The sequence below is a fragment of the Carassius auratus genome, chromosome 50 (genome assembly GCF_003368295.1).
Source record: "Carassius auratus strain Wakin chromosome 50, ASM336829v1, whole genome shotgun sequence".
NCBI lineage: Eukaryota > Metazoa > Chordata > Actinopteri > Cypriniformes > Cyprinidae > Carassius > Carassius auratus.
The window spans coordinates 7,240,593-7,257,630 of NC_039292.1; the positions used below are offsets into that span (position 1 = coordinate 7,240,593).

Genomic DNA, 17,038 nt, shown 5'->3' on the forward strand with positions numbered 1-17,038 from the left:
CAAAGGATGGCCAAAGAGAAAGGATGAGTCCATTTTTGGTGTATATACTAAGAAACAGAAGGAACTCAGTGTACAGGGAGGCTGTGTTCTGTGAGGTGCGTGAGAGAATTACACATCAATCACCCTGGAATAACCCGAATGAAAGGTTTGGCACGAAGTTACATGTGGTGGCCACAGATGGATGCGTAAATAGAAGGCATGGTAAAACCTTGTGCCACATGCCAAGAGAATAGAATTTCTCCACCCTGTGCACCTTTACATCTGTGGGAGGTGCCGAATCTGCCATGGAGAAGAATGCACATTGATTATGCTGGTCCAGGGTTAGGGAGAATGTTTTTGATCATAGTGGATGCCTACTCTAAATGGCCCGAAATGGCACCAAACACATCACCATAGCACCGTATCATGCAGCTTCTAATGGACTGGCTGAACGAGCGGTGCAAACGTTCAAAAGTCTAATGATGAAGTGGACAAGTGATTCCACTGAAACAAAGCTGGTACAGTAAAACTGTTCAGTAACAGGATCACACCACAGTTGATGACTGGGAAATCTCCTGCGGAAATGTTGTGTGGAAGAAAACTACGGTTTACCTTGGATCTCATCCACCCGGAAAAGTCAAGTACAGGAAAAACAGATGAAGCTAAAATTTTACCATGATCGACATGCTAAAAAGAGACATGTGACTTAAGGTGACCAAGTGTACACTAAGAACTTTGGTTCAGGGCCTATCTGGATTCCTGGGACAGTTCAGAAACAGACAGGACCAGTGTCTTGTACTGTTGCACTTGGAAATGGTCAGATGGTGTGCCGGAAGATAGAGCAAGTGAGGAACAGGTATTTTGTGCCTGCAGAGGAAACTTTGGAGTTGGAGGAAACATCTATGAAAGAGGGGAAGGTCAGCTGTGGGTGTTACACTTCCCAAAGACACTAATATGGAGCAGACAGAGGAAACGACTAAGGTGGTGTTAAGATCAGGAACTCCTGTGTTGAAAGGCCATTTATAGTTAAGCTGGTCGACGAGACAGAAGAAGTCTGCTACATGTAATCCTTCAGCACATACAGAGAATTGAAACTGCATTAATCTCAGACCCTTTGTGCAAAAAGAAAACCCTAAACACTAATGGTAAAATGTAAAAATACAAATAAATACAACTATACAAATATACAAGTAAAGACATGAAAAAAGGCATACAAAAAAAAAAGGTACCGGTAGATAGATAGATAAAGACTGCTATCTGTGAGAAAGTTGGGAGAGAGTTGAGCTTCCTGACAGCCTGATCAAGTCAAGTCAAGTTAAGATTTATTGTCATTCCGCTGCATGTGTGAACATACACTGGTACGGAATGTTGTGTCTCGCAGGATCATGGTGCTACATAAATAAACATATCACTAGACAAAAGAACAATTCTTAGACCTACATAGCTAACTATCTGAAGTGTAATCTAACTATACATATACTACAAATATTTGACTATATATACGCATAACCTAAACCTGGACAGACTATCCAAGTACTTACATAATTACTTACATAATAACTGTGCATGATATTGTGCAAAAGTGGTACTCAAGGTCAAGAAGCAAGTTGTGCAGTATGATTTGTGGTGCATTCACATGTAAACATTTGTGATATCTTATTAAGTGATATTCTTATTAAATATGTGAGTGTTTAGAAGAAGGTGTCTGGTGCATATAGAGAAAAAAGAGTGTGTTTTTCTACAGGAGGTTTGTCCAGCCCCCTCACCTGTGTGTAGCACACTCAGAATTGCACAATGTTCTTGAGATTTTCAACAGTTTCCATATGGTGTGGTGGGATGGGGAGAAAGAGGATCCTGGTTTCAGGTGGTAGGGTTGTGGATGAGGTTTTTCATCCATGTATTTTGTTTGCTTTTATAGTTTTGTTGGATGTTTGGAAACCTGAATAAACCAATTTAGATTAAGAAACAAGAAGATGCGTGTAGATACTTTACTGACACAAATTTTCATCAAGCGCTGGAATTTACACAAAATTTTACGCCATGTATAGACACATTTAACCTCCCCATGCTCATCATTTGTCACACCGGTCATCAGAATCATTGTTTTGTAGAATAAAAAATGTCTTGGTATTGCAGAGTACATTGCACAGTATTGACACCAGCATTTCAGGCAAGAGTCAGCAATAAGCTAGATTTTAAGTGAGATCAAGAAAATGCTTGAACTGATACGTGAATGCAATATACTGTACGTCTCCATAAAAACAATCCATAAGTGTGAATGCAAGTAACAGGCAATGAGTCAACGAGCATAATATTAAGAAGAAGATCTTATTATTTCACAACAACCTTTTGGTCCAACCACTGAAAGTAAAATAGTGATCGTGAAAATAAATCTGATCATTCTGGCTGCAGTTTTCAGTGCAATGGCAGTAAACAAACTCTCAACTCTCAAAGTTTTGGAGTGAAAAGGACATTAATGCAAAGATAAGTGAACTGAACTTTACATCCTATTTTTTTCCATGGGGCCCTTTGGCATCCACAGGGTCACTGGAATCACTTCTTTGAAAAATAAAATAAAATGAAATTTAAGTGTTTGTTTGTTTATTTATATAGCACAATTTAATACAACTCATATTGCCCAAAGGGCTTTACAATCACAAGTTAAACAGAAAAAAAGAGAAGAAAAAAAAACAAGAAAATGACAGAGGTAGTTATATCCACATCACATAAACAGGGCCGTTTGAAGGAATTTGGGGGCCCGACCCCCACACGCACGCAAAGCCTACAGGAACTACAGCATAGCCATACAGTTTAAGTTCACCCACACTTTATATAAATAAAAAAGGTTTACAGTGCAAATACTGCTTGAAAAAATAGTTTGGTGGGAATTCAATAGTGATTTGCACTGTTTTTGTTTTCTAATAATATGACAGCACACACTTATCAGTTTAAACTCTTGGCTGTGCAGAATATCAGCTATAATTATAGAGCTTGTGGTACCTTGGCTATATAGAGGAAACATCAGCACTGAGAAGTGATGCATCTGTTAATGTTGAGGATGAAGATGATGGTGTAGCTGGGAAAATAATTGAAAAAAAATTCTGAAATTACCTGTGAAGTAAGTTTTACCATTTCACTGTTAGCATATTGACAGAGGTCACTATTAACAGCTAAGGGGTGCGTTTCCCAAAACCATAGTTGATAAGTTAGATGGTAGACACTTTGTAATAACAATCATTAATAGATGGTAAATTGATAGTTAATTAATCTTTAATCTTTGTCATTTAACTGTTAGCAAACAGTATTTTTACTTATTATAAAGTTTACCGAAATATTTAAGATATGTTAACATTTCTGTATTTTGATATTAGAAGGGAAGGGATGCAGGCAGCTGCTTTCACTACCAATGCTTAAAAACAACCCAAGCCTGATGCACAGAATTTATTATGTGGTTTTCATAACCCCCATTTGGTAAATAGATTATCACGGTGGAATAGTATAGCATGCTATTTGCTATGCCACTTTCATCTAGGGCTGTAGCTTTCAAATTTGTTAGTAATCGAGAATTCTACCAAAAATTCCATCGATTAATCGAGTAATCGGATAAAATGTGTTTTTGCTTATTAATATTAATTATGTAAGAGAAAATAAGACTCCTGGGTCTCTTAAAATGAACAACTAAGTTTCCTTTTTTAGAACATTTTTATTTTATTATTTTTAAATGCATAGAATGCAATGCATACATCAAAAATAAACATTTAATTATTATCCATCGTTTCTTTGTCTGTACTTGTACTGTGAACAATGACAATAACGTTTACAGATGAATTAAGTGCATTTAAGTCCCATTCAGTTGGGGTTTTAAATAAAGCATTTTCTGATATGCACATTAAACATTAAACACAAAACATTAATTTAATTTATATTTTAATTATTGAAATTTAAGCAAACTTAGCTTTTTGGTAAACAATGGAGATTTACTATTAAAAATAAAACATGGAAGAAAGGCTATGTACATTCTGCTGAACAATAGTAGGCTAATACATCTATGGCAAATACTTGTCTAAAACAGAACTTTTACTCAAATCAAACGGTCAAATGCTCATGAAGTGACTGTCAGAGCAGTTCTGGAGATGTTGTTCATGTGTTCTTGTCTTATTTAGTGAGACAGCAGACACTGAAATTACCGCGAGCGTCAGGTGCTCTTCAGTGTGTGTTAATAAAGGAAGTCGCGCTTCTGCTGCATTCATTAACAGAGACACGCAGAACATGCAGGATTCATATTTAAATAGACTGTTCCGGCTTAAGCCCCGTCCACACGGAGATGCGTTTCTGTGAATACGCACACATTTTTTATCGTATAGGCGTTTCGTCCACACGGATCCGGCATTTTCGCAAGGTGAAACCGCTATTTTTTGAAACCGGGTCCCAGAGTGGATAAATTTGAAAACGCCGTCTTTGCATTTTCGTCTGGACGGCTAATCCGTATATTTCCTGAAACGATGACGTCATCAGCCCACGTCTCCCCCTAGTCAGACAGCTCTACGTCACATAACAGCAACAAAAACATGAACAAACACTGAACAATTGTCTTTTTATTAACTAACATTAACACTGATTAATAAATGTATTGTTCCATGTTCGTTTGAGTACCACGCGCAAGGTTTATGAGCATAGTCCAAGTCTTCTTCTCTGTTTTTAGTGTATCTCTGTGGCAGAATTACAGCGCCACATACTGGTCTGGGATGTATACTACATCATTTTGCGGTTTCGTGTGGATGCGGATATTTCGAGACGAGGAAAAAAAAAGATCGGATTGGGGTAAGCTCCCTCTCTGTGTGGACGGGGCCTTAATATTTACAGATATTAGTCCACCACGTGAGATCACGTGGTTGGCTGGCTGCTGTCAGCGACTACTGAGAGGGGCCCCCTTGAGGGGGATCCCGATAACAGTTTAATTACACGTTACTGCATTGACGATCAAAGGGACGCTCACACAGTGTCGTTGCATTTTATTCTTAACCAGTCATTGTCTTGGGGCCCCAGGCCAGCTCGGGGCCCCAAGCAATTGCTTGGTTTGCCTGCCTTGTCGCGACGGGCCTGCACATAAACATACATAAACACTAACCCCTTTAAAAATGCTCTTCACTTGAATTTAAAAGATGTTGTTTTAAGACAGTTTTGAACATGTATAAGGATTTGGCAGATCGAATAGATTGAGGGAGGTCATTCCACAATCTAGGGCCTGCTCGAGAGAAAGCTCTATCAGCTCTATGTTTATATTTTGTCCTGGTAGTGCACAGCAGATGTTGATTCTCTGATCTCAGGGATCTGGAGGGGGTGTAGATTGTCACCAAACCGGACAAATAGCCTTAAAGACAAGTACCAGGATTTTATAGACAATTCTAAGTCATACTGGCAACCACTTTAATGAAATGAATAACGGAGTCAAAGATTCAGATTTCTTTGCCGACTTGATCACTTTTGCAGCAGCATTTTGGATTTGCTGTAAACGCATGAGTGCTCGAACGTCAACATTATTTATTTACTAAAGGACACCAAAAACAGACGACTCACCCACTCCAGTCCAGATCTCAGTTAAAAATAAGAAATCAAATTTGTGTCTAGTAAAAAAGTAATTTAAAATAAAAGACACAGATTTAATTAGACACAGATCTGGCCATAGCCAAGACCATAACGTGGGAGACATAAGTTTTTACTTGTGACTGATGGACATACTTCAATGATTTAATATTTTGAAGATTCACACCCCTTCTTTGGAGATGCAATTGAGAAGTGCAGACATCGGCCGACTGCCACTGGTCCGGTATGATGGGCAGATATCAGGCACAGCTCACATCCCAGGAACGGCGAGGCAGGTAGGTCTATAAACCATGATAACTATAGAAATGTGTGACGGGATGAGTAGAAGTTGAGACAAAGAAATGTAAACTTCTCTCCTAATCCTCATCCGGACACCTCTGTGATGTCACTTGTGATGTATGCAGATCACAATGTGTTTTAAGGACAACTGTTAAAAATGGCATACATAAAAACTAATAATATTATTTCATTATAAACCCAAGCAACAGTCGAAACTCATTTTTTTGATTGTTTGATGATGTTGATCCATGTAGCATCAAGTCATGAAATTTCATTTGATTACGCTGTTGTTTCAGTGTGTTCTTCAGGTGCTGAAAAAAAAGTTAAATGAAAGATCTGAATACGCAAAAAGATAATAAAATAATTTAATCAATAAACTTAGCTTTTTTAGCTGTTTAACTTTTTTAATTCATTCATAAAAAAAAAAAAAAGGAGGTTTAAAGAATATACTTACGAGCAGCAGAATAATCACTTCTGGATGAATCTTTAAAATCAAAAGAACGTTATTCATAAAAATCAAGTATTTTCTAAATAAAACTAGTAGTCATTCATTTCAGTTTTTGACCTACCTGCTCGTCTCTTCCTCCTTATATATATATATATGACGACTCCAGTCCCAAACACCAACACCAGAGCCAAAACTATCAGCACTGAGAGGATCACAGGTTGATTCTTTGATTCACTGAAATCTAATAAAAAAAAAAAAAATGGAAAAATGGAAATGAATGAAATTTTTTATGTCTTCTCATCTTATTACCGCAGATGCTTATTTTTACCAATTACCAACATCAGACCAAAACTGAATTAATCACTGATTTAAATGGTTTTCTGTGATCAAACTCTGAAACATCAACCACAGACTGAGAGAATGACCCTAAATGTTTTTGTTTTTACTGTTAGATTGTGTTTTCTGTAAGAGTTCATTACCCAAAGTGTTGTCCAGACTGAGGTGTGTGACAGAGCAGGTGTATTTGTGTTTGTCTGCAGCACTGATCTCCACACTCTTCCTCATCTGGTACGTCCCGTCAGCATTGGGCAGCAGATCTCCTCCAGTGATCTCATGATCAGATACAGGCTGCCCATCTCTGAACAGGGTCAGGTTGATGTGACGAGGGTAAAATCCTGATGCCAGACAACTCAAACGAGACCTTCCAGAATCTGAGTTTGCTTTCTGAATGAGTCTGACTAGCGGTTTCACTGCAAAAGGAAAGAAGGGCAGAGAAAAATAGTAATGAGGGAATTTGAACTATAAATAAAAACAAAAATGGTTATTGGTTGTAGATATCATTATACCTTTTCTGTTTAATTGAGTTTCTCTTGTTTTAAGGTAATTTGTCAGCATTTTTATACAGGCTGGGTAATAGAAATTCTCAAGACGTGACTTGGACCGTTCTAGATTCCGTATTTTTTCTGGTTCAGTGTAATTTGAAAATAGCTGATATGTGAATTTGCCATCGAAAAAATGCAGTTCATCAAATGTAGAGCCTTGATAAGCGGTTTTGGTGGTTATTTGTCCAAGGTTATTGTCACTCTGTTCACAAAACGTCACCAGCTGATGAACTTCATAACCTGTTAGGAAATAAAGACAGTGATATTTCAACACATTTGGCATCAGGAGCCCTTTAAAAAGTCTTTCAATAAACTCTCTCAGTTTCTCTTTCAGCTAGCTCCCAGCAGGGGTCACCACAGCAGAATAATCTGCACAATCGATTTGGCATGGCTTATGTATTTATTTGTTTAGGATTATGAGACTCGTGAGTTGATGCGTTTCTGTTTTGTGAGTTAGTCAATCCTGTAAATAAATGTTAAAATAGAATTAATTGTTTAAATAATGGGTGGAGATATTGGATTGAATCACACTGAAGAAGCCTGCAAGAATGCCTGTGAGCAAAAACGTATGTTTTTTATGTTCTTCATTAACTAATATAACAATAAATAAATCGTTGATTTGAGTGTGAATCACAGCTGAATTATTTTAACATCTATCGTAAACTAAAAATTTATTTGTTACAAAACCACACCTTTTTTACTTAACATAATTTTCATGCATCTTAATGTATTTACAGATCTTTCATTTATAAACATCAAACACAGTAATATAAACCATTCCTGCAATATCTGAGCCAAATCACTATAGCCAACTGAACTTACTTTCTGTTTCGTTGGCAGGTTTCAGGAGATGTGATATTTTTTGAAAATGATTAAGCACATTTGCACCTGCAGTCCTGACGATATTTGGATCTATGACATCATCTTCGTTTGTAGTATTTCCTCTTGCAAAATAGATCTTTGTTTCTGAATCATAATATCCTACAGTGATGTCATCCAACATCAATGAAGCACTAAATGCACTTTCTCCTCTAATGTATGTTGCAAGCCCCGTCAAAGTATGAGAACCTGAAACAACATATATCTGTTAATTAATTCATCAGTGGGAGGCTCTAGTGTCAATGCATACAAACCTATCACACACACACACACGCTAGCAACGTAAAATTAGTGGGTTAGTTTCAAGGTAACTGCGCAATGCTATAATATAAATTAATATTCAAAACAAATTACAACATGCTTCTTCATCAAGTAGGCTATGCGGTGAGACCATACCTGCTAAAACAGAAACCGAAAGCAAAATGAAACACACAAGCGCACAGGCCGTGGTCATTTTGCTGTTGACAAAAAAAAAATCTAGGATAATATTATCCTAGAACATAAATGTTGTTTTTTATAATCACGGAGATTTTAGAAAATTTAAGTTTTGAGAATCATCTTGTGAAATATGCGATGAATCGTTCGACCTGCCCTAACCGCGACTCTAAAACTTGCTGTGTGGACTTTGCCACCGCGTGCGCGTGTCCGTTAAATCCAAGAAACTGAATGTTGTCGAATATTCATTTTATGTTTAAGAAGTTGCTCCTGAGCGTCATCGGTGCCAAATTCGGTCAAATACATTACGCAGAACATAAAAAAAAAAAAAAACACATTACGCAGAACACCTGTATGGCTACCCCAGTCTTCTTCTACGATTTAATGGCGGTTGACAAGCAAACTTGTGGTGTATTACCGCCACCAACTGGACTGGAGTATGAAGCATTAACGGGAAGGAAGAAAACTAAATAATAATAATAATAATAATAAATAAATTCCATAAATAAATAAACCAACCGGTAGCATTATTATGAAATTTATATAAGAGTAATTTTGATCCAGATATTGTTGAACAACAACCTCATTAGATTGTTTTCTCTTTCTTAACCATATATTGTAGATGAAAATCTACTTGAGGCAAGGAAGCCTCAAAATGTGCTTTACTGGATGTAATTCTGAATGCCCTTTTACATTTATCCAATAATTCATAGATTATTTGAATTGTCGTAAACTTATAGTCATTTCTCCCAGCTCCACTTAAATGGCTGATATTGGAGAAGATCTGAAAGTTCCACTACATATTCTTAAAGATTGTGCCTGAACAGTTTCTACTTTTAAATCAAAGATTTAGAAATAGATCCATAAATTATGCCTCCATAATCAATTGCTGACCTAATCAGTGCACTATATATTCTTAGTAAAGATTTCCAACTAGCTCCCCATTCTATTCATGTTAGACATCCAAGTACATTATTACTGTTTTTTGCACTTATCAATCAACTTCTTGTTATGTGTCTTAAAGGTCAACATGGAATCCATCCATATTCCTAGATATCTTATATCTAACTTGTTCAAGTACTTGTCCATATAACTTCACTTTTATTTATGGAATATGATTCTTCTTCGCAAAACAAACTAGCTGAGTTTTAGTAACCGAAAGTCAAAAACTCAATTTTTTAGCCCATTATTCCACTTCATTAACCGCTGATTGTATGACTCTTGTCACATGATATACATTACGACCCCTTTTCCATATCGCTCCATCATCAGCATAGAGAGACCTTCCTATATCAATTTTGACATTCTGGAACACATCATTTATCATGACATTAAACAATAGTGGACTGCACACACTTGCTTGTGGAGTACCATTATCCATTTTATATACCCTGGAATATGAAGCCCCAAGTACTATTAAGTAAAAAATATTTAATCCAGTTAAACATTCTGCCTTCAATTCCTAATTGTTCAAACTTTATTAACAGCCCCTCCTTCCAAAGCATGCTGTATGCTTTTTCGATGTCAAAAATGATACCTACTACCATGTCTTTATTAACTTGAGCCTTTATTATGTCAGTTTCTAAATTAAAACAGCTAAAACAGCATAATGTACTTCGTTCTGTACGAAATCCATATGATAAGGTGAAATAATCTCTTTTTTCCTTCTAACATATAGTTCTCTACACACGATCATACGTTCCATTAATTTACACAAATTTTGACATTAATGCTATACTGTAGGTCTATAACTTTCAGCATTATGCTTGTTCTTGGCTGGCTTTAAAACGGTAATTACAAGAAGAAGAAAGACTCCCTGATCTCCACACTTTATTAAAAAGATGCAATACAATTTAGAGAAAAATCTGATACATTTTTGATCATTATATAACATATCTCATCCTTTCTTGGCAAAGGTTTTTTTTTTTTTTACTCTACCGACAGCTCGCTTTAATTCATTTAATGAGATTTCCACATCAAGATGTACATTGGAAGGCATTTTCTCAATCCTAATATTTGGATGTTCCATTTATTTGGTTTGGTTTTCTCCACTTATTTTCATTTCTTCTGATATATTATTGCTATGTACTTTAACAAACACCTCTGCTAACATTTCTGCTTTATCAGCATTAGTCACAGCTATTCTTTCCCCGTTATTTAAAACAGGAATTCCAAAATGTCTCTTAAAACCACCCAGCTTTCTTAACATACCCCATACTTCACTGACATTAACCTCCTCCCCTTTAGAATTACAATAATTTCTCCAGTAATTCTTTTTAGCATCTTTAATTACCCTCCTCACATTCGCTTGTGCTTTTTTTATATAAAATCAAATCAAATCTAAACGTCTTCCCAAACTTTTTAAAAGCCTTATTTCTGGCTTGTATTGCTTTGTTACAAAATTCAGTCCACCATGGTACGGATTTCTTATTTCCCCTTTACTCTTCCCAATAACCTCCTCAGCTGTACTGTACAATGCTTTACATAATTTATCATTATATTCTTCCTCCATTTCCCTGTTTAACTCTTAAAATTTCCATCTACCTATCTTTTCCTCTAAATCTTCACTAACAGCTACACCTATTTGACAACTAATCAAATAGTGATCACTTTGTATGGTAGAGTCCTCCCAAACATTCTGACACCAATGTAAAATCAATATAAGAACACCTACCCTGAGCCAAGTCAATTCTAGTAGCTCTACAATTAATCATACACACCAGACCTTTCCAATCCATAATTCCTTCTATTATCCTACCATTATAGCCAAGAGTACAGTGCACATTTTTTGATTACCTATTCCCAAGATACTTTCTAACATTTCCATACTAGTCTATTGCAAGGATTATAATTGTGTGTGTGTGTGTGTGTGTGTGTGACTGAGTTCTTGTAATATTTTTATTACCATTTTCTTAACTATAGCAAATAAACTGATAATGAGAGAAATGTTGAAAGTGTCTGAATAAACTTAGGTTTGACTGTATATTTATTTCTTACAGTGGTATTTTACATTTAATTGCTCAGTTTATGTACCTGGACACTTACAAGCTTGAAAAAAAAAACGTAAACACTGTGTAAATAGCACAAACAAATAAACAGAACGAACATACAAATCAAACACTTTCAGACAGGGCCCACTGGTACAACCTGCACCGGGGCCCCGCTGACCCCAGCTACGGCCCTGGTTGTACCAATGATTCACTCAGCAGTCCATACTACCATCTGTAGTCTTCTGAGGTCAGATATGGTAGCTGAGCTGAACCAGACAGTTATTGAAGTGCAGAAGATGGATTCAATGATGACAGAGTAGAACTATTCCAGCAGCTCCTGTGACAGGTTAAACTTCCTCAGCTGGCGAAGGAAGTACAACCTCTGATGGGCCTTTTTCACAATGGAGTCAATGTGAATGTCCCACTTCAGGTCCTGAGAGATAGTGGTGCTCAGGAACCTGAATAACTCCACTGCAGTCACACTGCTGTTCATGATGGTGAGTGGGGGACAGCAGGGGGGTTTCTCCTAAACTCCTCCATCATCGCCACTGTTTTAAGAGTGTTGAGCTCCAGGTTGTTGAGAGTGCACCAGACAGCCAGCTCTTTAACCTCCTGCCTGTAAGCAAATTCATCACCGTCCTGAATGAGGCCAATGAGTGTGGTGTTGTCTGCAAACTTCAGGAGCTTGACAGAGGGGTCTTTAGAGGAATGATTGTGTTAAAGGCCGAGCTAAAGTCCACAAACAGGATCCTCACATAAGTCCCTGGTGTGTCTAGATGTTGCAGAACATAATGCAGCCCCATGTTTTCTGCATCATCTACAGACCCGTTTGCTCAGGTAAACTGAAGAGGATCCAGCAAGGGTCCAGTAATGTCCTTCAGGTATAATGTGACAATATGAGAAACAAATACAGAAATCGCTTTTATAAAACCTTTATCTGGTTTTCGGGGCCTGTAGACCAAAACGGATAACCAATAACGGAGTAGCAGAATATATATTAACACATTGAGATTCAAAAGTAGAAAAGTTCCTGACAGAGACGGACTGAGATTTAAACCAGTTCCTGAAAACCATAGCCACTCCACCTCCTTTTCCAACACATCTCATAGAGCTAAAAAAAAAAAAAAAATAGTTTAAAGGACAAAGTTCGAGAGAACGAGGAGTAACAATGGGACAGTCTCTGGGTTGACTCTCTAACAAACTTTTGATGTGTGGTAATACTTGGTGATTATAGGTGATGATAGCATCAGCACAAAGCATTAACAACAGCAGAGAAAGCAGATTCGTCACCGTCCTGAATGGATATCTAAAAACTGACGAGATAAATGGCATACCGACAAACACACAGGCACCATCTTGCACGTCACTTGTAATGTGTGAAGATCACAATGTGTTTTAAAGACAATTGTTAAAACGGCACATAAAAACTAACAATATTGTTCATGTTGTTACTTCATAATAAAGCCAAGCAACTGTCAAAACTTATTTTTTCATTTTTTTGAAGATGTTCATCCATGTAGCATCAAGTCTTGAGTCATGAAGTCATGTTTCAACGTGTTCTTTGGGTGCTGAAAAAAATGTTTAATGAATGACCTGAATATGCAAAAAGATAATAAAATCATTTAAATCAATAAACTTAACTAAACTAATAAACTAGATGCAGCAGAATAACCACTTCTAGATTAATCTACAAAGAAGTAATAAATTATTCATAAAAGTCAAGGATTTTCTAAATAAAACTAGTCATTCATTTCAGTTTTTGACCTACCTGCTCGTCTCTTCCTCCTTATATATATATATATGACGACTCCAGTCCCAAACACCAACACCAGAGCCAAAACTATCAGCACTGAGAGGATCACTGATTTAAACGGTTCACTGAAATCTAAATATAAAAATAAAAAAACATTGAAAATGAAAAGACATTTTTTATGTCTTCACATCTGATTACCGCAGCTGCTAATTATTACCAATTACCATCATCAGTGTCAAAACTGAATTAATGACTGATTTAAATGGTTTTCTGTGATCAAACTCTGAAACATCAACCACAGACTGAGAGAATGATCCTAAATGTTTTTGTTTTGACTGTTAAATTGTGTTTTCTGTAAGAGTTCATTACCCAAAGTGTTGTCCAGACTGAGGTGTGTGACAGAGCAGGTGTATTTGTGTTTGTCTGCAGCACTGATCTCCAGACTCTTCCTCATCTGGTACGTCCCGTCAGCATTGGGCAGCAGAACTCCTCCAGTGATCTCATGATCAGATACAGGCTGCCCATCTCTGAACAGGGTCAGGTTGATGTGACGAGGGTAAAATCTTGAAGCCAAACAACTCAAACGAGACCTTCCAGAATCTGAGTTTGCTTTCTGGGTGAGCCTGACTAGCGGTTTCACTGCAAAAGGAAGGAAGGGCAGAGAAAAATAGTAATGAGGGAATTTGAACTATAAATAAAAACAAAAATGGTTATTGGTTGTAGATATCATTTATACCTTTTCTGTTTAATTGAGTTTCTCTTGTTTTAAGGTAATTCTTCAGCATTTTTATACAGGCTGGGTAATAGAAATTCTCAAGACGTGACTTGGACCGTTCTAGATCCCGTATTTTTTCTGGTCCCGTGTAATTTGAAAATAGCTGATATGTGAATTTGCCATTGAAAAAATGCAGTTCATCAAATGTAGAGCCTTGATAAGCGGTTTTGGTGGTTATTTGTCCAAGGTTATTGTCACTCTGTTCACAAAACGTCACCACCTGATGAACTACATAACCTGTTAGGAAATAAAGACAGTGATATTTCAACACATTTGGCCTCAGTAGACCTTTAAAAAGTCTTTCAATAAACTCTCTCTGTTTCTCTTTCAGCTAGCTCCCAGCAGGGGTCACCACAGCAGAATAATCTGCACAATCGATTTGGCATGCTTTATGTATTTATTTGTTTTGGATTATGAGACTCGTGAGTTGATGCGTTTCTGTTTTGTGAGTTAGTCAATCCTGTAGATAAATGTTAAAATAGAATTAATTGTTTAAATAATGGGTGGAGATAAGAAAGCCTGCAAGCAAGAACGCCTGTGAGCAAAAACGTATGTTTTTTATGTTCTTCATTTGCAAACTAATATAACAATAAATAAATCGTGAATTTGAGTGTGAATCACAGCTGAATTATTTTAACATCTATCGTAAACTAAAAATGTATTTGTTACAAAACCTAACCTTTTTTACTTAACATAATATTCATGCATCTTAATGTATTTACAGATCTTTCATTTATAAACCTCAAACACAGTGATATAAACCATTCCTGCAATATCTGAGCCAAATCACTATAGCCAACTGAACTTACTTTCTGTTTCGTTGACAGGTCTCAGGAGATGTGATATTTTTTGAAAATGATTAAGCACATTTGCACCTACATCCTTGATGGTACTTGGATCTATGACATCATCTTCGTTTGTAGTATTTCCTCTTGCAACATAGATCTTTGTTTCTGAATCATAATATCCTACAGTGATGTCATCCAACATCAATGAAGCACTAAATGCGTTTTCTCTAATGTATGTTGCAAGCCCCGTCAAAGTATGAGAACCTGAAACAACAGACAACATATTTGTTATAATTCATAATAATTCATCAGTGGAAGGTTCTAGTGTCATATGTTAAAACCTGATAGCACAGGTACATCACAGAGACATCTATTTGACATCTGCATTTACATCGGAAATACATGTGTTTTAGAGTGTTTGGTCATCTGAAATCTGATGTCATTAAGAAAATATCTTTAAGATGTTTATGATTTATAACGTATGTAAAACTGACATCTTAAAGATGACTATCTGGGGCCCATTTCACAAAGGAGGTTAAGTGAAAACTCTGAGTATGTTAACCCTGAAATGATGGAAACTCTAGGTTTTCTGTTTCAGAATGGGAGCTTTGTGAAACCCGAGAAAGCAGGGTAAGTCAAGCCCGTTTCTGAAAGAAAGTCAACTTATACTCAGAGTATAACTTATACACTTATACCCCCCCCCCCCCCAAGAAAATTATATAAGATACTTAGTCTTGTTTCCTGGGGGGATCTAAATTAAGTGCATTTTACTTAAGTAAAATTATATGGTAATAAAAATACTCTTAATGGGAAACAAGATTATTTGGAGTGTATATTACTAAGTGCCAATCTACTGTAGCTCCGCACTCCATCAACACATAAGGACACATGTGAATAATGGCTTCAAGGCAGTAATGTTTTGGGCACGGAAAACTAGCTTGTAACACGATTGATTGGGTTAGAGTCTGGCTTTTGCCAATCTCTTTCTTCTCACTTTTCCCATCACATGTCACATTAGAACAAAATGTTCTAATGGAAGTAACGTGCCTAACCAGTGTTTAATAATGATACAACTATTTATAATTGTAATAAACATAATAATTTACAATCTGTTATTATTGCATCCTGTTAATGTATAACAATACTGAGGTGCAAATGTTTCTGCCATTATAAAGTATAACTAGCATCTAATTATTATTTACACTTGTTGCCTTTTGCAAACAACTGCTACTTTTACATGGTAAATAGAATATATCGCGATTTTCACTATACATTTTTACTATAAGTGCTACTTGCACTTAGCCTACTGTAAATAGGAAAGCTAAGAAAGTATGTTAATAATTCCACTTAGTGTAAATAGCTACTGCCGTATTTTTCTTACTCTATTACATTATAACTAATGTCTCAAGGCAACTGCGCAATGCTATAACATGAATTCCATGTGAATAACGTGTTTCTTTATCAAGTAGGCGAAATCATACCTGCTGAAACAGAGACCAAGAGCAAAAGGAAAAGCACAAAGGCACAGGCTGTGTTCATTTTGCTTTTGATGAAAACATCTAGGATAATCTTATCCTAGAACATACATATGTTGTTTTTTATAATCGCAGAGAATTTTGAAAATTCAAGTTTTGAGAATCATCTGGTGAAATATGCAATGAACCGTTCCAGCTGGGACACTTCATGTTATGTAAACTTGCGGTGTGGTATTGCTGCTGCGTGATCCGTCACCGTGTCCATTAAATCCAAGAGATCTAATCTTGTCGAATCGTCATTTTAGGTTTAAGAAGTTTCTCCTGAGCGTCATCGGGGCTACTTCGGCGAAACACGCAGGACACTTTTACTGTCTATGGTTGTACCCAGAGCCGATGAAAAAACAGAGTTGCGACACTCCCATAGACCGCCATAGGAACTTTGGATTGGAATGCGGAAGTAACGCGTGTCGTGGATCAGCCAATAGTTCCAAACACTGATAGTTCCAGCGCTGAACTCCACACATTTTCAATGTTTCTGAAGTAGCCTACGCTCGCTGGTAAATTGATGAAATTACTGTATTTTCGACATTTGAACGCATTTGCCGACCTCTCATGCATCTATATAATAGTTGTATTTTATGTAGCCAGCTTTATTAATGTTTATTGGAGCCTGAGGTAGGTAGACTCTTAATCGCTGTTTATGTAACAAACACTTAACTAATATTAGCAACCATAATCTGATGATGATAATT

At 36.6% G+C, this 17,038-nt stretch overlaps 2 protein-coding genes across 4 annotated transcripts; both read right to left on the minus strand.

The window, feature by feature from the left end:
- Positions 1–5,025: 5,025 nt before the first annotated feature.
- On the minus strand, positions 5,026–8,651 carry LOC113066829 (class I histocompatibility antigen, F10 alpha chain-like). Of its 2 annotated transcripts, none has more exons than XM_026238880.1 (7): positions 8,467–8,651; positions 8,080–8,259; positions 7,156–7,431; positions 6,790–7,059; positions 6,432–6,551; positions 6,317–6,346; positions 5,026–6,173 (listed from the first exon to the last, which is right to left on the minus strand). In XM_026238880.1, exons 1-7 carry the CDS (start codon positions 8,522–8,524, stop codon positions 6,142–6,144), a joined length of 966 nt encoding a protein of 321 aa, XP_026094665.1. In that variant the 5' UTR covers positions 8,525–8,651; the 3' UTR covers positions 5,026–6,141. The 2 variants fall into 2 exon arrangements, with proteins under 2 accessions (XP_026094665.1, XP_026094664.1); XM_026238879.1 differs by having other exon boundaries at positions 8,014–8,259.
- A 3,594-nt stretch (positions 8,652–12,245) lies between these two features.
- LOC113066830 (hereditary hemochromatosis protein-like) lies at positions 12,246–16,714 on the minus strand. Of its 2 annotated transcripts, none has more exons than XM_026238882.1 (6): positions 16,293–16,714; positions 14,833–15,075; positions 13,985–14,260; positions 13,618–13,887; positions 13,264–13,380; positions 12,246–13,063 (listed from the first exon to the last, which is right to left on the minus strand). In XM_026238882.1, exons 1-6 carry the CDS (start codon positions 16,348–16,350, stop codon positions 13,038–13,040), a joined length of 990 nt encoding a protein of 329 aa, XP_026094667.1. In that variant the 5' UTR covers positions 16,351–16,714; the 3' UTR covers positions 12,246–13,037. The 2 variants fall into 2 exon arrangements, with proteins under 2 accessions (XP_026094667.1, XP_026094666.1); XM_026238881.1 differs by having other exon boundaries at positions 12,246–13,088.
- Between the last annotated feature and the right edge of the window lie 324 nt (positions 16,715–17,038).